This window comes from Lissotriton helveticus, chromosome 5_1 (genome assembly GCF_964261635.1).
Source record: "Lissotriton helveticus chromosome 5_1, aLisHel1.1, whole genome shotgun sequence".
In the NCBI taxonomy this organism is placed as follows: Eukaryota; Metazoa; Chordata; class Amphibia; order Caudata; family Salamandridae; genus Lissotriton; species Lissotriton helveticus.
Genome location: NC_136065.1, coordinates 2,107,461,369 through 2,107,481,890, shown reverse-complemented (window position 1 = coordinate 2,107,481,890; position 20,522 = coordinate 2,107,461,369). Strand labels below are relative to the sequence as shown.

The window sequence follows — 20,522 nt, the reverse complement described above, 5'->3', positions numbered from 1 at the left end:
GATCTCAGCGACAGGAGCTCCAGGATAGTTGCAGTTCGCTCCCATATTTACCTTTAAACTGAATCCCGAACTAGAAGCTTATGATCCCACACCCCACTTCCCAGAAATATTTGGTCATAATTCGATTTTTGCACTATTTTTTACTCTTACTTTTTTTTTTTCCCCTCCCTCATGACAATCTAATCTAATTGGAACTCATTTTGTCTTGTTTACTCTCGGACAATCTACATTGTTAACTAAGACTCCATTTTGTCACTCCCCCCTGCCCATCGGAGTTATAGACACTGTGAAAGGACTAACATCACCTACACGAATTCAGCAGCCATCTTGAAAGTAGCCCTGACACCACTTTTTTATCACTAAATCCTTCGTCCCACAACCCTTAACACTCTCTACCTTATTACCTTGTGCACTTTACAAATTTATGTCCAGATTATTATTGCACTGCTGTTCACTTTGGGTACTTTATTAATTTAGATTGATACTACTATGTTTAAATCTATTATTTTCATTGTCGTTCCCCCTCAAACCTACACTGCATATCTCTCTTCGCCTCTAACCCTATAATTGTTATTACTGCTCATTATCACGTGTCCTTACTCCATTTAAATATTGTACCTTGATCATGTTCTCTTAATTTATATGTCACTCCTTTTCAATCTAAATTCTCTATATTAAGCGACTGCATCTTGATATGTCCCTCTCTCCCACATACTTTTTTTTTTTAGCATGCATTACCCCCGCTATCCATAATTATAACTCCCTCTTTCCACTTACTTCCCTTTCTCTTCTTTCCCTCTTCTATTCCACCTTTTAACCATTTCTTCTTCCTACTCAATTACACCACGTATTTCCATTTCCCTACCTTTACCACCTCCCTCTATTTTTATCGCCCATCCCACTGACTCTCCTTTTGAACCACCCTACTACCTATACCCCTTCCATAATATTCTCTTCCTCATTCTCTACTTCCCCCTATTCTCCAGCCCCCTCCGGGCTAACAGCTTTTTGTTCTCACTCAGTTTACAATGTTTTTATATTTGCACTACCTTTTATACCGTTACGATTATGCTTTTTTACTGTGACGCTTTCCATCTTATTTCTTTTTTATCCAGGAATGTTCGTTATGCTATATCCCCTTTCTGTTATACACCCTGTTATACTGTTTTTTTATTCTCCTCTGCTTAGTCCACCCCACTGCCGATCATTGCAATATATCTCACGATACTCTACTGAACGCTCTCAATGTTTAAACCTGTAACACCCAATAACCCTACCTACTGCTCCCTTGGTGACTGACCCCCCACGCAGCCGAGTCAGGCACTGAAGCGGGTTGAGAACAGCCGCCGTGACCCCCCCCCCGGGCAACGCCCACTGAGTTAGGCCACCCCCCCCCACCGCCTACGACATTTAAGAATGTGCTGCTTCCGGAGGCGCAGCGGACGGGCGCAGCGGGCACGCCGGCGGTGCGCCGAAGACGCGCCAAAGGCAAGCCCATCCGCGCCCGCCCGCGACCTGACAGAACCAGGGGCCACGCCCCCTGCCCCTCACCCCACCCAGGTCAGGACCTACAGCTCGGCTGCCATAAAAAAGATTAGGCCCTCTACCATGGCGCAATGCCCGCTCTCCTTCCTCCCAGTCGAACTTCCAATCCAATGCCCTGGCTGCAAACACTCCTTTGACACCATTGAGACGCCTGCCACGTCCCAGGAATACCAGATGTACCTGTTAAACTGTCGATCCCTTCCTCGGCACAGCACACAAATATGTCTTTTACTAGAAAATTACAACCCAGACGTTATCTTTCTGACCGAGACATGGCTCATGTCTCATTCAGAGCCAGACATAGTCTCAGCCCTACCCCCCGGGTTCCAAATCCACAGACTAGACCGGACCAAGGGAAGAGGCGGAGGCCTGGCTATCATCCTAAAAGATAAGTTTGGTTGCCGCACTACTACTGAAGCTATTCCTGAGTGCGAGAGCCTAGCATTCAGCATAGACTTCACAGCGAACAGCTCCTTCTCTGGCACCCTGATATATCGCCCCCCAGACCCAGGAAAGCTGTTCCACAGATCTCTCCCAGATATCATCGCTAATCGACTTCTAACCTCGGCCAACTATACGGTTCTAGGAGACCTCAACTTACATTTTAACTCCCCTACAGACCTTGCTGCCAGGGAACTAACAGAGGACCTAGCAGCCTTACAACTGATCCAGTTGGTGAGATCCCCCACCCATGAAAAAGGGAACTTACTTGACCCAATTTTTAGCAACTGCTCCAAGTTAATGGTCGGACAACCTATCTGCCTCCCATGGTCAGACCACTTTCTTGTCCCACTCACCTGGTCTACCACCAAGCCTCCTTCACTGACCCCCCATCCCATTACCAAGAGAAACTGGAAAAAACTTCTCATAGAGCCATGGACAACTAACCTTGAATGCTCTCGCCCACCTCCCTGCACAAACCCCAACCAAGCAAATAACAACTATGAGGGTTGGATCAGGGAATCACTGGACACGATCCTTCCTCTACGGAAATCCATTCCCAAGAGGTCACACAAATCTGCTCCTTGGTTCTCAGATTCCCTGAGAGACCTAAAACGCCTCTGCAGGAAAAAAGAGAGAGCCTGGCGACTAGACTTTCTCCCAGAAAAAAAAACCCAATACAAAGAGGCTATTAAGGCCTACAGAAATGGGGTTAGGGCGGCCCAGGCCTCCTACTTCGCAGACCAAATAATGGCAGCAAAATCAAAACCCAAGGAAATTTTCCACCTGGTCAAAAAATGCATTACCGTCAACACTGCCCCCCCAGCCCCGAAAACGCTAGAACAATGCAATGAACTTGCAGACTTCTTCCATAACAAAGTCACTCAGATCTATTCCGCCTTCCCTACAGCTGCCAACAACTCAATAACACCCAATCAGACCTCTCCGACTAATTCCCCCTCCCCAGGACAGCCAACGCTGGACCACTTCCCCCCACTAAACCTGGAGACATTGCAACAACTGGCACGCCAAGTTAAATCTGGCTCTCCCCTTGACCCTGCCCCACCAGAAATATTGCTCCAAGCAAGCCAAGCCATTCTTCCCGTGGTGCTAGAGCTCCTCAACTCATCCATATCCTCCTGCACAGTACCCAATGGATGGAAGAGAGCTATGGTACGGGCTCTGCTGAAAAAGCCCACCCTCAACCCAGAAGATCACTCCAGCTACCGCCCAATCTCACTACTTCCCTGGGTAAGCAAGGTACTGGAGAAGTACATAAATACCCAACTGACACAGTTTCTGGAAAGCCATGCACTCCTTGACCCATCCCAGACAGGATTCAGACCCAAACACGGTACTGAAACCGCCTTGCTGACAGTCACCGAAGAGTCCCGAAGGATACTAGACCAGGGAGGATCAGTGGCAGTGATCCTCCTTGATCTAAGCGCAGCCTTCGACACGGTCAGCCATGCCACCTTGCTGAACCGTCTGCGCAACATCGGTGTCGGAGGCGATGCTCTAAGATGGCTTGATTCATTCTTGCACAATAGATCCTTCCAGATCTTTGACGGGGACACAATATCAGCCAGAAAACCCCTGAACTGTGGAGTACCGCAGGGCTCTTCACTAAGCCCCGCGCTCTTCAATGTCTATATGCAACCACTGGCTGGACTCGTCGAACCCTCGGGTATAAAAATCGTATCATATGCTGACGATACCCAGCTAGTGGTTTCAATGACTCAGGAAGGCGCCGGTCACACCTCAGGAAGTCTGACGAACTGTCTAGAGGACATTAAAAAGTGGATGACATGCTCCTCTTTGAAACTTAATGGAGACAAAACCGAGCTCATGCTCTTAGGTCCCGCATCACCCACGTCACTTCCCTCCATGTGGCCTGGGTGTCTGGGCACCCCTCCCACTCCCAAAGAAAGTGTAAAAAGCTTAGGAGTATGGCTGGACAAAAACCTCTCCTTCTCCACCCAGGCTACAAAACTATCCGCCATCTGTTTTAGCTTACTCAGAACTCTAAGGAAAGTCCTCCCCCTCCTCCCAATGGAAGCCAAACAAGTGGCAGTTCAGGGCCTGATTCAGTCCCGGCTGGATTCAAACAACGCCCTGTATGTGGGTGCCCCTGAGACGTCCATGCGAAAGCTACAGGTGGTCCAGAACTGCGCAGCCCGCGCCCTGCTACAGATTCCAAGGACACAGTCTGCTAAACCCGCACTGAGCAGCCTACACTGGCTCCCAGTGAGACAGAGAGTGGCTTTCAAGGCACTATGTATTGCCCACCGAGCTTTCTGGAAGTCAGGTCCAGCGATCATTAACAAACTGGTCACTCAATACCACCCTAATAGACCCCTTCGGTCCACGGAGGCCTTTCTGGCCGTAGTCCCAAGAGTACGGAGAGCCAGGACCGGAGGAAGGATGTTTTCCTTAAAGGCCGCTAAAATGTGGAACTCACTCCCACTACAAATCCGGTCCAACCCTAACCTACTCTCATTCCGCAAACAATTGAAAACCTTTCTGTTTGCCAGGCCCACTTAAATCTCAGTCTCCGCCACCCTCAGCTCGGCTATCCATGCTCCAGCGCTTGGACGCCCATTTGGGCAGCAATCGCGCTTTACAAATCACAATACAATACAATACAATACCTGCTTATGAAACATTTCCAGTAGTAAATTTGGACTGATAACTTCAATCTTCAATTTCTTCATCACCAGAACTGAAGGGATGGAGACATGTAAGTCTACACTTATATGTACATCTACACTTGGAAGTTGTGAATAGCACAGAAGCTTATATTTACACCTAGGTGTAGGAGTACATTTACACATGAGTAGATTTACACATAAAAATGTACCTTTGGGTATAGGCCACTATGTCACTATTCAGACAAGAGAGTTAGAATCATATAGGATGCCTTCAGAAAAAAAATCTAGAATATAAGTGTTCACTGGTGCGAGGAAACTGTGTGTGATCAAATGTTAAGAAAAGCAGTAGAAAAACAGAAGCAGTTATCAGCATGTGTGGAAGTGCTGAGGCATGTTTCAAAACATGACAAGAATGAATGTTAAGCAATGACTTGCAGAAATGTTGAGACATGGCCTATTTTGTTGTTGTAACATGACAAGCATGAGTGTTGAGACACAACTAAGATATCTTATTTTAGGTTTAAACCTATAATAACTGATAAAACCCCACCAAAAGGAAAACATCCTACACCAGTGTAAACATTTAAACACTGATAAACACTGCCCAAACACAAGCTAAAAGGCCATTCAAAGAAAGGAACTTAAGAGAGAATGAGTTATTTTTTATTTTTTTCTGAATTGGCCAACACAATGTAAATAGAAAGTAACTTACCTTCAGTAACACCGTATCTGTAGAGACTAGATCTAGCCGCAGATTTCTTCCCTTAGAATATTCCCCAGGCATCATACTTGGGGGTAGATTTACAAGCTCCTTGCGCCACTTTTGTGTCACTTTTCCCATGTTAAAAGCGACGCAAAAGTGGAGCAAGGGGCGTGTAAATCTGCCCCCCGATCTGGAAAATCTTGAGCAGATCCCCTGCACACCAGTAGGTGGCGTTGAATTGCTTTCGACAGCATCATAGGCACTAGACATGAAATGCACGGTGCCTAATAGGTGCCATCTTAGGGCACTGGCTTCAATTTGTGACTTTATCTACACTAGAAAACACAAAACGATGGCAGATGGGAAAAAGTCAGTTCACCAAACATGGAGGATGGGAGGGTTAGTAAGAAATCTGTGGTTAGAGCCTCCACTAGATAAAGTGAGATACCAAAGCATTATCTCCCGGAGGTGGGTCTGTGAACTGACTCACACTAGAATGTTTTGGATGACCGAATGGGTGAAATGCCTGTCAAAATGGGCTCAAAATGGGCTTGTCAAGGCAGTAGTATTTTGTAAATGTGTGTAAAGATGCTCTCGTAGCAACCGGAATGATGTCTAGGACTGGGACTATGCGATCTAACGCAGTAGTCACAGCCTTAAAATGTAATTTTTTATATTCTTAATTCCCTGTTGGATATTTTGTTGGATTACAATCATTACTGATACAATGCAACTTCCGTTGATATATTACAGTTCAATATGGTTTACGTGACTGTGTAATATAAACCATTCCAAGATGTCTGCCAAATGGAACACAGGAGTGGGCTTGGCAATGGGGCCTCTTCTATGTCAATTTTATTTAAGCATGTCACTGTAGAGCTGGCAAAATCGTGTGATCAAGAGACAGGCTTGTCTCGAAACGCGTAGCGGTTCTAAGAAAATAAAACTTTTTTGCAGCATCCCGTGACCTCCGAGTGTGCGTTCTTTCATACGGATTTGTGATATTGATATATATATATATATATATATATATATTACCTACTGGCGGTCGCCAGTAGGTAGTTAGGACCTACTAACCATAGGAAATCCGGAACATTTTATTTGGAATAACTTTGGCGCCGATTGATGAATCTATGCAGAATTTTCCAAACTTTTGGCCTGCTCCGTTCTGCTCCTATCCTGAAAGTTTCACGATGATTCATTAAGCGGGGGCCGAGAAAAAAGGGGGGTCCCAAAGCGCGTTATCCCCATGCAATTTCCCATAGGGCCTTTAACTGCAGCTACAGCCCGAACTGCTGAACGGAATTCCACCAAATTTGGCTAAGAGGTAGTCCTTGGTTCAGACTCGTGCCTTTTGCTTATTTGGTGTAAATCCGTTCAGTAGTTCTTGAGAAAATGACAGTTAAAGTCATTTATATATCTATGGGCGGGGTGGATCCGCTTATCTATCCGTGTACCCTAAGCGCAGCCTGCACGCACCCTGCCATGCACGAGCTGTATGCTAATTGGCTGTCAACAGTGAAAATCAGGAAATATTGGCAGCCATCTTGTGCCTCGGTAGAATCGAGGCACAAGAAACCCAAAACAAACACCGCAAAATGCAAAAAGGGGGCAGGGTAGACACACCCTGACCCCCTAGGCCTCCTCAGGGCCCCAAATTTTATTTTATTTTTTAAATCGCGGGATGCGCGTAGGATCCGCGCATCTAAGCGATATAAAAAAAAGAAACGCGGTCTGCTGTGGAAAATATGGTAATTTGCCCCCGGGGGGCCTAATCCCGGGGGCATTCTTAGAAAAATAGTGTGGGGAGGTCCCAATCCCTCCCACACTGCCCCGGGGACCGCCACCCCCGGGGCTCTAATTTAATATATGCGGGGGGCTCACGGGGCCCCCCGCAGCCCCGGGGACCGCCACCCCCTGGGGTTTCTATCAAATGGGCGGGGGCTATCAGGCACCCCCAGCCCCGGGGACCGCCACTCCCCGGGGCTCTAATTTAACATATGCGGGGTGCTCACAGGGCCCCCCGCAGCACCGGAGACCGCCACCCCCCCGGGGCATCTATAGAATGGGTGGGGGGCTACCAGGCCCCCCCAGCCCCGGGGACCGCCACCTTCGGGGCTTCTTAAAAATGTGGGAGGGGGCCGCGCAGCCCCCCTCTTGGAGCCCTCGATGGCCCTGGGGATCGCCACCCCCCAGGGCCAGCTCCTGCAGTGTCCCGGGGTGCCCACTCCCGGGACACTGCTGTTTGCAATGGCAGGGAGGAGCCTCGCACCAGAGAGGTGTTCTAAGGCCACACCCCTTTTTACACCTCTCTGCAACACAGCTCTGTGGTACTTACTTGAGGTACCTAGTGGGCTAGTTTGACCCTAGGGACCCTTAGGATTGAAGGGGACTTAATCTCTCAACTTAGAACGGTGACAAGGCGCGTTTACACAGCGGTGAAGGGAGGGGACAGGGCCTGACGTGATGTGTGCAAACACGCCCTGTGGCGCGTTTTAAGTTGGGGAAAAAATTCTACTTCAAACCTGAGGGGCCATGGGGGCCAAGTAGCACACCAGGTGCTTCCAGGAAGCGCCGCTGCGTTGCAGAAAGGTGGTGCAAGCAGTGCCCCTTTTTACATCTCTCTGCTACGCAGCTCTGTGGCGCTTACTGGATGTACTATGAATTCCGATTTACTCACCTGTTATCAGGATAGACCTCAGTGCTGCATCTTGGAGCCCAGTACTGATCCTGAAAAGTAATTCTAACCAAACTTACCAGTAACTTGAATTTCCTTCCATAGGCTAACATTGACTGGTTTCACTTGGAAATTTTAGAACTTTTAAATATTCATCTAAAATCAGCCGAACAACGAATTCCGATTTACTCACCTGTTATCAGGAGAGAACCCAGTGCTACATCTTTTAGCCCAGCACTGACCCTGAAAAGTAAATCTAACTGTACTTACCAGTAACTTGTATTTCCTTACATAGGAATTCATTGTCTGCTTTTCACCAGAAAAGTTTCCAAGTGTCTATTTTCCCAAACTAAAATTATTCCTTAAAAAATCACCTGTTTGACTTAAACGCATGTTTTCAACTGTTTACAGGAGATGCACCAGTGCTGGATCCAGGATCCACCACTGAGTAAGAAAAAGTAACGATAACACTACTTACCTGCTAAGTGAATTTCCACAGGATAACATTGGTGATTCTATGTGAAAAAGTTTTTGTGTCAACTTTTAAAATACAATAATATTCCTTAAAAATCACTACTGTAACCAAAATGCTTTTACTCAACTGTTTACAGGTGATGTCTCAGGACTGAATTTAGGATCCAGTCCTGTGGTTAGAAAAGTAATCCAAAAAGTAACTAATTGCATGTAACTAGAAATTCACATTGACCTCAATGTTGCATTGTGTCTGAAATTGGATTGCACATTACAACAACTGTAAATATTGTACTGAAGTCTATTGCCTATTTGCAAAGTATTTAAACTAAAGTAATTCATTCTGAGAAAGTATATTTTGTAATGTAATGTATAATGTAATTGTAATATAATTTAAAAAATAAAATATCTAAAAATGTAAAAAATCAGTATAAAAAAAAAACAATTAATACATTTAAAAATTGTCATTTACAAAACCTTTGAAATTAACTGAAAAAAACATAGGTTTCAGACATGTTATAGTTAGGAATTAGCATTTAAAAAACCTTTGAAATTCACTGAAATAACCATAGGTTTTAGGGGTGTTATAGTTAGTTAGTTAGTTGGACATTTCACTCATACAAAACCATTGAAATTCCCCCGTTATAGTTAGTTGTAGTAAATATAACTCACACGCCCGCAATCCACTGCTGATGATGTCACATATTACATCATTCATGTCATGGTCAGTTATATCACTGATCAGGGCCGTTTCTACCATTAGGCAGGACTAGGCAGCCGCCTAGGGCGGCAAAAGGGCTAGGGCGGCAAAAGAGGGGATTTTTTTTAAAATTTGAAGGCAGTCAGTGCAAGCGCACCTGCTTGTCCATCCATGCTGCGCAGTGCACCCTAGCATAGTGGTTTGTGAGCGGCCGGCGGTACCAGTGCACACACAGATTCTCACTCTGCTCTCTTCTATTCGCAACTTTCTCCCAATGTTCACGCATAATCTGCTGCTCACTCCTCTCACTGCTCCCCACACTTTCACACACTCGCAGCCCTCGCCCCCCCTCCACCTCCACCAGAAGCGCCTGCATCCACTATTCCGCTGCGTCCCCCACTTAAGACGGTGCCGCCATGGCCTGCCATTCTTGTGACTTACCTGACCCGCCCTGCCTTTCTTTGACCTGGCAGTCCACGAGGCGACAGGACTACCGCCCCAGCCCTTCCAGCCACGGAGCTCCTTTCACCTCTGAGGCCGAGAAGGCAGAGAAAGCACAGCGTTGCAGTGACAGAGGGAGCGGGAAGTGGTGCTGACATGGGCAGCAGAGGTCTAGCTGTTAATTGTGCAGTGGGGGAAGTGGCACCGAGACACAGAAGGGTCCAAATATAGCTCATTTTTTACTCCAGAGGGGATGTTTTCCTTGCTCACAGTAGGGCCCTTGGCACCCTTGCTAAGGCACTAGTAGGCAGGAGGGGGTTGTGTGGGGTCTAAATGAGCGGACTTGGGCAGCAGCAAGTGGAGAATGGTTTGCAGGTGCATGTGGGAGGGATGTATGACATTACAACACAGGCTATTACAACGCCTGCCTTTACAATGCGGTTTTTACATCGCATACCATTACAACGCATAGCGCTTTTGGGTGTTGGATAGTGAATAGTTTAATTTACTATTCCAACTCCAGTCCCCGTGGACACTAGGGAAGGTTATTGGATAGTAAATTAACCTATTCCCTATCCTAGAGCGCCCCCCAGCGCAATGTGTTGTAATAGTTTGCGTTGTAATGACCGCGTTGTAATGGTAGTGCGTTGTAAAAGTTTCGTTGTAAATGATGTTTCCCATGTGGGAGAGGCAGAGGGGCTCGAGGCGATGAGAGAGATGAGAAAGGGGGTGAGAGAGCTGAGGAGAAAGACGAGAAATCAGGAACTGCTAAAGAGGGGTGAGTGGAAGAGAGCAGACCACGTAAGAACCAGGGACACATCTGGTGTGTTAGGGAAGCAAGGAAGGGCAATGCAAAAACGAAAGAAGCAGGGTGTGAGCAGGAACCACTGAAGGGAGGGATGGCATGCACAGAAGAAGGGAGAGGAGAAGCTAGTGGGGGATGGCAGGCAAGAAAGAAAGGGTGAGCAGGACCTGGTGAATCGAGGGCAGGGGTGCTAAAGGAAGAGACACAAGTGAGTATCCAGAAAAAGAAAAGACCCCTCACTTGTAACTTACCACTAATCACACCGAACTCGCAAAGCCTGCAAATCCAACCCTGCTTAAAAGAATTCCTTTCAGCTTTTCATCTTCCTTAGGAGGGTCAATCCATTCCCCCTCCCTTCTACTCATCCATCCACCCCTTCACCTTTCCATACACTAACCTCTTGTCCCATTCAGCCATACTTTTTCCATCCATCCATCTGTCATTGCATGTGTGCATCCGTCCTTTCACACATTCGCCCTCTTTCCTGATATTCCCTAACGCTGGTATTTTTACTTGCAGGAAGAAGCGGCCCCCAAACGACCTATTCACTTTTAAGTAGGGACCAGTTCGCCATTCCATGGGGTCGGTGCTGCCTCTGCTTAAGCTGCTGGAGTAGGGGGTTCCCAATGCCACCGGGGACACAGCTGAGAGAAGCAGTGAGCTCTGCAGAAAGGGGTATATTAGAGAAGCGAGGGGAGGGGTAATTATTGAATTAAGGCAAAAGGTGAGTACCACTGATATCAGGAAGTGATGAAAGGTGACGGGGAGGCATGGGTTAAACAAGCATTTACAATGCAATGGTTTCGCCTTTGGAAAAGTTAGAGCTATTGGCATTGTAAATGACAAAATTTGTATTTGTGTTGGTTTTGAAAACAGATAAATAAATGGCATTGTCATTTACATTGCCATTAGCTTAATCTCTACAGTCACTCTGCAGTCCCTAGCACTCCATAGTACTCCCTAGTCACTCTGCACTCCCTAGTCACTCTGCACTCCCTAGCACTCCCTAGTCACTCTGCACTCCCTAGCCACTCTGCGCTCCCTAGTCACTCTGCACTCCCTAGTCACTCTGCACTCCCTAGTCACTCTGTACTCCCTAGCACTCCCTAGTCACTCTGCACTCCCTAGCACTCCCTAACACTCTGCAGTCCCTAGCACTCCCTAGCACTCTGCAGTCACTCTGCAGTCCCTAGCACTCTGCAGTCACTCTACACTCCCTAGCACTCTGCAGTCACTCTGCACTCCCTAGCACTCGGCACTCCCTAGCACTCTGCACTCACTCTGCACTCCCTAGAACTCCCTAGCACTCTGCAGTCACTCTGCACTCCCTGACACTCTGCAGTCACTTTGCACTCCCTAGCACTCCCTAACACTCTGCAGTCACTCTGCACTCCCTAGCACTCCCTAACACTCTGCAGTCACTCTGCACTCCCTAGCACTCCCTAGCACTCTGCAGTCACTCTACACTCCCTAGTCACTCTGCACTCCCTAGCACTCTGCAGTCACTCTGCAGTCACTCTACACTCCCTAGTCTCTCTACACTCCCTAGCACTCCCTAGCACTCTGCAGTCACTCTGCACTCCCTAGCACTCTGCAGTCACTCTGCACTCCCTAGCACTCCCTAGCACTCTGCAGTCACTCTGCACTCCCTAGCACTCTGCACTCCTTAGCTCTCCCTAGCACTCTGCAGTCACTCTGCACTCCCTAGCACTCTGCAGTCACTCTGCACTCCCTAGCACTCTGCACTCCTTAGCACTCCCTAGCACTCTGCAGTCACTCTGCACTCCCTAGCACTCTGCACTCCTTAGCACTCCCTAGCACTCTGCAGTCACTCTGCACTCCTTAGCACTCCCTAGCACTCTGCAGTCACTCTGCACTCCCTAGCACTCTGCAGTCACTCTGCACTCCCTAGCACTCTGCAGTCACTCTGCACTCCCTAGCACTCAGCAGTCACTCTGCACTCCCTCTGGGGAGTATCCCATGTCCTATTTTTAACATCACACTCACACCCCTACACATACGACACCAATCCACACCTAGACACACATACCTAAACTTCACAAACAGCTTATGAAAAGATAGCCGGTAAAGAGCCCCCATTGAAGGTGCCCGTTGAAGAACAAAAACTCAATGATGAGGCATTACACGTCTCTAGGTGTGTACTGGCCTGAGTAGATTAACACATCTTATTAAGAACTGCATACACTAATTACCTTTGACTATTTGTGAAAAGTCACATCATTCTTTTCTTCATAAAGAAAATACACTCCCATTCGAAGGTTTCTTGCTACACAACTTTAGGAAATATGGGGGCAGGTTTTTGCACTTTCACTTCGGCCCATGCATTTCTAAACTTACACCTGGATACCCAGGTGAAAGTGTGACAAGCATTGGCAAAGTCAATTGGTGTTGCCTTTCGGACTTACTGGCATCCAGTGCCTTTTGGTGATACTATACAACATGCTGTGCCAGGCAGAAGGCAACAAAGTACCCCAAGACACCTTCTGATCCTAAATAAAGCAAAACTCACATGAAGAAATAGACAATGAGGCTTCAAAAAAATGGCACAAAAATTGATACGGGCTTCTCTTTTGGGAACATAACCTAGACCTCCGTTCCAACATATTTTAATAGATTAATCCTCACTTCTTCCTCATGCCTGGGTGTCAGTATTGCACACCTCTTACTGAAGAACAACCTCTCCAAGCACAATCAGCTTTCACCAAACCACACAATACCACCAAAAAATAGTTGCACGCTTCGGAACTAAATGTATCAAATCACTGTAGTGAAGGGGCTGTGAGAAGGTCACAAAACAGACTAGACATCTGGTGAAAGCAATGGGTATAGATTCCATTGTGTACCCAACAAATGATTTGATAAATGTTACGGTTTCTCACACCCGATATGTGCGAATGGTTCTGATTGCAAGGGTAATTCATTATTTTTCTGATTCTCCTAAGACTGTCTTAGGAATGGCGTGGTAGTAGAACATTAAAGGAGTGAACTGCATAGCTTGTTGAACGGCAATGTTTAGAATTATGTCACAGTTTACACTATTGCGTGTCATCACTTATCCTGTAATCCCTTCTGACCCCACTCTACCCACTAACCTCATGTCCTACTTGTTAAGTAGCTCATACAGTCTGATTTAATAATACATGTTTGAAGCATCAAAAAGGATACCATGTACTATAGCCATGATGTGCCGCTCACGGACATTGCTGCAGACAACATCCATTGTGCACGGTTGCAAATAACTCGCACCCCATAACAAATGTATACTCAAACGTACAAAAATGCCGCATCTTAGGCTTAGCTAAAATAGGCAGACAGTTATACAATGTGTGTATGCTTCCCATATCTAGGCTGATTGCTATGCATGGCATACATGCTTCTAATTTCGGCTTATCAAAGCCGCAGGAAGAAACAGGACCCGCACCGGCCACCTTATTAACCCCTCATGCGCATCCCTTGACCCCTGCCGACCCTGTCCTCCACCCACTGAGAGCCCCTCCCCCACCTACTCTAAACATGATAATGCGGGCCGGGTGTGGGGGTGAAAGGGCATTGTCGCCTTGGATACAGTTAGCAATGAATTTCAACAAAATTATGAATATTTTACCACGTCATTGCCAAAGCGCCCTCTCACCTAATGTTTCACTTGGAAATCAAGGAAACGGGACATGTGATGTGAGGAGTCTGAAGGGCAAATTGTAAATAAAAAACTGGGCAAAGTGAAGCGCTGCTGGAGGCAGGGGCTCGTGGGGGGGGGTCAGGAGACAGAGGCACGGCAAGAGGAGTTTTTTTTTTTTTAAAGTGGGATACAGTCAAACATACACCCATCGCGCGCACCGTCCAAAACATTTATTAATACACAAATCTCAGAGGTAAACATGCGGGGCGAGCAGAAATCTCGCCCAGCCGTCCTTGCCTCGTCGCCATGTGTTTATCGAGATTGCATAACGTCTCCCTCCCACAAGCAACGGAGAGTGAAAGGGGAGGGGGGGGGAACGGTCACACGGGGAGGGGGGCGGACCGGACACACGGACAGGGGGGGGGGAAACGGCGGACAAAATACGTAAATTTACAAAGTGAAAACACATTTATAAACAAAATGCTCACGGACGGGGGGGGAGGGGGGATGAACAGCATACGGACAGCGGGAGGATCACGTATAAACAAAATGCTCCTTACCTGATCGCCTCGTGGGAACTCGAATCTTGCAGCCAACTCCAACAACAGACACTTTGAAAAGGAACAAAACAGGCCCACTCGAAAAAAAAAAATAACACACACCCACCGCCGTGATGACGAACAGAAGTGGGTGGAGAGGGAAAAAATCTCGGGAACGCCCCCGAATCTGGTCCGGCCTTGACGGACAGATCCGGCACCCAATGGCTAGCCTCCATTTATGGAGCTAGCCAATGGGAGCCGGGGGACGTTCCCGAAGTCCTTATTGTAAACAAAGGATTTCGCCTGCGCCGAAAAGCTGCGCAGAGAGCAGCCTTCGGCAGGCGAAACCCAAAAAGGGGGAATATTGGGTACTCTAAGTTCAGTGGAGATAAAAGACACCAAGAGCAGAGATGAAAGAGGCTAAGAGGGAATCATTGAAGGAGATGGTGGTATGATAGGAAGTATCAGGAGTGCAGGGCCTGTGAACAGATGCGAGCTGGTGAAACAGGAAGCACAGGACTTTTTGAATAGGGCCAGGGCAGGGCGGGGGTGGTTAGAACAACACAGAGTGGTGGAGGGAGAGGGACAATTGAGAGCTGCAGAGAGAGTAGGGGGAGAGGCAGAGGAGAAATGCAAGGGAACGAGGAACACTGGAACAATAGGTGATAGACTCAGGGAGCGTTAATGAACCAGTGGAGGGGTGAGAGGTGCAGAGTAGGGAGCTCTAAAGGGAGGGCTCGATATGAACTTCAGAAGAGAGAGATGCGGAGTGATAGTAGTAAACGGGAGGGGGCGGCATTTTCCAATTCTCGCCTATGGTGGCAAAACACCTAGAAACGGCCCTGTCACTGATTACATCACTGATGACATCTCAAATGACATCACTGATGACATCACTGATGACATCATCCACGTGACAATCTGATACATCTTATCATACACTAGTATAACTTTTCAACACTCATTATAAAATATGAATTACCATATTTGAAACCATTGACACACCAACATCAGTTTCTAAAAACCCACTCAGTGATTCCTACAGCTACACACACATCTAAACACTTACCTATAGATTCACTCATACATGCTAACAAAGATCACTAGAACACTAATAAATATACTTATACACCTACATCAACATTACACACCAGCACACATCCTATTCACTTATGCAGTCATCCTACTGCATCCTAATGCAAACAATTGATCATACTTATATTTACTAAGCTACACACTTACACAAACACCACTTTATTTATTGATATAGATAGTAACTCATACTTAGTGTCTTATAAAATCAATATTACAAGTATACATTTATCCATACGTCACTCATACAATCACTGAGTCTTATGTATACTTATTTATATACAACAACTGTCACATACACTGCCTTTTATATTTCTAGTTTCTTGGACATGTATCATTGAGAAATATATTTACTCATCGCCACACCCATAACTCACCCAAACAACTGTTTCCACATACAGTCTTAACCTCATATACCTACTAAATCAACTATTTACACATCTTTGGACAGTCACACACCTCCCACCCAACCACACACACATTCATTCACTATCCCATACAAATACTCACTTAACTAATTAATAACTAATATAGACTTTCACATAGCTAGTAACCAACTTATGTAGTAGTTTACACTACACGAGATAGAGTGATACAGGTTTTCACACAGTTTAATCACTATCTCATATATTTAGTGAGACACTTTAAATTTGTCACTTAGATAGTCAATCACATTGCTACTAAATCCTCCATTCAGACACTTATACATCCACTCAGTCTTCAAGGTAGATTTCTATATATATATAATACTTATTTAAATATCAAACCAAACCACAGTCACTGGATGATGTCATCAGTGATGTAATTTGAGATGTCATCAGTGATGTCATCAGTGATGTCACTGACCATGTCATGAATGATGTAATATGTGACATCATCAGCAGTGGATTGCGGGCACGCGAGTTAACATCTACATGGCACCGCTCGCCCACTTCGACCGACTGCACGACCTCAACATCATCTCATACGCCAATGACACACAGCTGATCCTCTCCCTCACCAAGGACCCCAACAGCGCCAAAACCAACCTCCACAAAGGAATGAAGGCTGTCGCCGACTGGATGGAAAACAGCCATCTGAAACTGAACTCGGACAAGACGGAGGCCCTCATCCTCGGATCCACCCCATCGGCCTGGGAGGACTCCTGGTGGCCGACTGCCCTAGGAACAGCCCCAACACCCAACGACCACGCGCGCAAGCTAGGGGTCATCTTCGACTCCACCCTCTCCATGACAAAGCAAGTCAATGCTGTCTCTTCCTCCTGCTTCAACACCCTCTGCATGCTCCACAGGATCTACAAGTGGATCCCCACCGAAACAAGGACGGTCACCCAGGCCCTCGTCAGCAGCAGGCTGGACTACGGAAACGCCCTCTACCCAGGAGCCTCGGCCAAACTCCTGAAAAGGCTCCAAAGCATCCAGAACGCCTCCACACGCCTGATCCTCGACATCCCTCGCCGCAGCGACATCACACCCCACTTGAGAGACAAGCACTGGCTCCCGTCAACAAGAGGATAACCTTCAAACTCCTCACCCGCACACACAAGGCACTCCACAACACCGGACCAGCGTACCTCAACAGCCGACTCAGCTTCTACACCACCACCTGCCAGCTCCGCTCCACAGACGAGCCCTCGCCTCTGTCCCCTGCATCCGAAGAGTGACCGCCGGTGGCAGATCATTCTCCCACCTCGCCGCCAAGACATAGAACACCCTCCCCATCCACCTACTGCAGACTCAAGAGCTACTGACCTTCAGAAGAATCCTCAAAACCTGGCTCTTCAAACAGTAGCAGCACGCCCCCCACCCCAGTGCCTTGAGACCCTCACAGGTAGGTAGTGTGCTCTACAAATGCTATGATTGATTGATTGATTGATTGTGAGAGGCGGAGCACAAAATGCACTTTGTGAACAGGCTCAAAACATGACACGCACAAAACCGTAGGGACATAAATGGCCTGCACATATGTTGTGACAGGACATGTACAAGTGTTTATGCATGTAAGTACCAATATGTGCAACAAATGCGCGTGAAGATAGTTTCTCACAGAATAAGCGTTACTCTGCCTTCATCACTCAGTAAAGGTTCACTTTTTTTGAGTCCACCATCTTACCTTGGCCAGGAGACTGATGTTCACTGTGACGAGAAGCCTGTTTCGTTGAACGTTTCGTGCTGGAAAAACAAAAGAAAAACCTTAAAGTGCCCCATATTAAATTAGAACTAACCCCCTCTAGAAAGAAAAATAGTCATTTGTTTCTTATTAATGCCTACGGAGATTGAGTTAGAAAGTAATGGAACACTGATTTTAAATAAAATATAAATAAAATAATAAAAATGAATTCTATAATAAATATTGTTTTACTTTAGATGTGATTTTTTCATTTCAACTTCAGAAAAGTATTTTTATTACATTTAATATATTTAAAGTAATCAAATATTTAATTCAATATGAAGTTAATAGTGTAGTCGTGTTTTAAACGTTCCACATTAAAATTAATTTGTTGTTTAACATAATATATTTGTAATGATTTTTCAAAGCTTAGTACACTTTTTACATATTCCCTACAACTTACCATGAGGAATTTTCCAACATTGGGGTGAAGAACTCCACATTGTATAGGGAAAGTAAAAAGGTTTATTAAACTTGGAAAAAACTATTAAACTATATTTGTATGGCAAATATCAATGTAAATTAATTTGATGTATTTATTCGAAATATATAACATAATAAAAAAAAGCTACAGAACTATTAATTCAACTTTTAAATATTTAATTAATTCAAATATATCAAAATAAAATAATTTATTTTAGTGTTTTACTTTAAAAATCCATCTAACATAAAATATATTCATTTATTATGTATTAAAAAGTACATAAGGTTATGTATAGCATTAGTTTGAAATAATTAAATATTAGTTTATGAAAAAGTACTCATATTTATTTTAAAATTAAAAAATGTTGTGACAATATTTTATCATAAAATAATATTCATGTTTTATTTTATTTAATAAAAATGACATTCAATTAATTTTAGATACATAGTTAGAAAGTCAAAATTAATTAATTTAATTTCCTGTGAGGTTTTACTTTAAATCCCTGCCTTATTTTCTACGGGCGGGTTCTCCAGTAACAGTGGTTGACCATTTGTCATGTTGGAGTTACTCTGTTTTTCTTTTAGCAGTAGTAAGTTACACTTGTACATTTGGCTACACCCCCCCCCCCTTTTACAGGGGGTGGACATGTGTATATTTACACTTCTGAGTAAATTTACACTCTGAAATGGCGAATAACCAAAAGTAGTAAAGTTTCTCAAAATAGTAAAGTGGGAAACTTACTCACAAGTGTAACTAATACATTTCTTATGGCTGGAGAAGACCAGTGGATACAGGAGACAATAGTTAAGGATGGGCAGTCCAAAGCAGACATAACGTCCTCAAAGTGTGCAACCATGAGGTCGGGATGGGAAAAAAGGGGGTATCAGACTTGAGTGTTTAAGGAGTCCAAGTACAGTAAACTGTCAGGAAGTTGGTATAGTTGGGCAGAGCTAAAGCAGGTAACAGAGTGGACGTGATAAATGAGTCTGAAGTGGGAAGGGAGGAGGATGTAGTAAGGGTGAGTAGACGCAAAGAAGAGGATCCGACAGTATATATCTCCCGTTGTCCTATGATTATAAAGAGATATGGGGAAAGGAGGTGCACAAAACAAAATCCCCCGCGGTGGCGAAAGGGTAAAAAGGCCCCATTTAGTCATCACCCGATAAAGCTTCAGGAGGTTGGGAAGGGGCCATCCCCAGATCCAAGGAAACGTGATAAGGTAGTGCGGCTAAAAACAAAAAAGTTAACTTTTGCAGACACAAGAGAAAGTTCTGAGGGCTTTAAGAAGGTTTCAGGGAAAAGTATGGTAAAGAATACTAAGGCCCCTTGGAGAAATCACCCCAGAGGAAAGGAAGAAGTAGAATTAGAAAGTGGGATCGAGACGCCAATAAGTGTAGGGCATAGTATCCAATCACCTGATATTAGCTGTAGGGCTACAGGTAGAGAAGATGCAATTAAGAAAGGAAGGGTCGATGGAAGATCCCAATCTTCACAGCAACTTAGGATGGTGGACACCTGGCTATTTGTAGAACCCATAGGGCAGGAAAAGGGGGGGAAAAGGGCAAATAAATTAAAGCCCCTAAATCGGTCCCAGTTGCTCGCATCTTTTGCAAAATTTCCTAGTTTAAAATATGTTAGCACAGATGACCTCAAAGAAGTAGGGTTCCTGAGTAACAGCAGCGGCGACAAAGTAACAAAGGTTCTCCTTCTCTTAGCGTTAATAAAAGTTGCCATGGAAAAAGCAGAGGCGGAGATGCTAAGGGAAGGGATTAGAATATTGAAGAGAGAGGAGGTGATGATGGCGAATCAAGGGAAAACATTTCTAAGGAACCATGCGGGGTTGGGAGAACGCCAAATAAAAATGATTACATCAGGACGGGGTACTAAAGTAGCCCTCAAAATCACGATAATCCCCAAAAATTTAGATTGGGAGGAGGATGACGTTCTGGTGGGAAATAAATACAGAGAATTGGCATACATGGGACACGAGGAAGAGGGGTACCTGAGTAGCAATGACTAGGAAACTGGGGCGTCGCACAGCCTATCTATCCTGTCCTGGAACGTAAACGGATATAAAAGAATAGCATTAGAGGAAGGATTTAAAAAATCCTTGGGAAAACTGACATTGCATGTCTTCAGGAAACTTGGCTGTGCGACGAAACCCTAGTCACTGAAGGCTTTGCGCAACATGTAAGGCCTGCAAAAAAGAATCAAGTAGGTAGGCCAT

The 20,522-nt window shown here is 45.5% G+C and overlaps 1 protein-coding gene across 3 annotated transcripts in view; it reads right to left on the bottom strand.

Moving 5' to 3' along the window:
• The window catches only part of CCDC180 (coiled-coil domain containing 180), a 492,398-nt gene that overhangs the window by 119,946 nt on the left and 351,930 nt on the right, over positions 1-20,522 (bottom strand). For all 3 annotated transcript variants that reach the window (XM_078646144.1, XM_078646142.1, XM_078646143.1), the window contains exon 27: positions 17,815-17,873. In XM_078646144.1, coding sequence (XP_078502270.1) covers positions 17,815-17,873 — 59 coding nt within the window. The remainder of the gene's footprint in view (positions 1-17,814; positions 17,874-20,522) is intronic.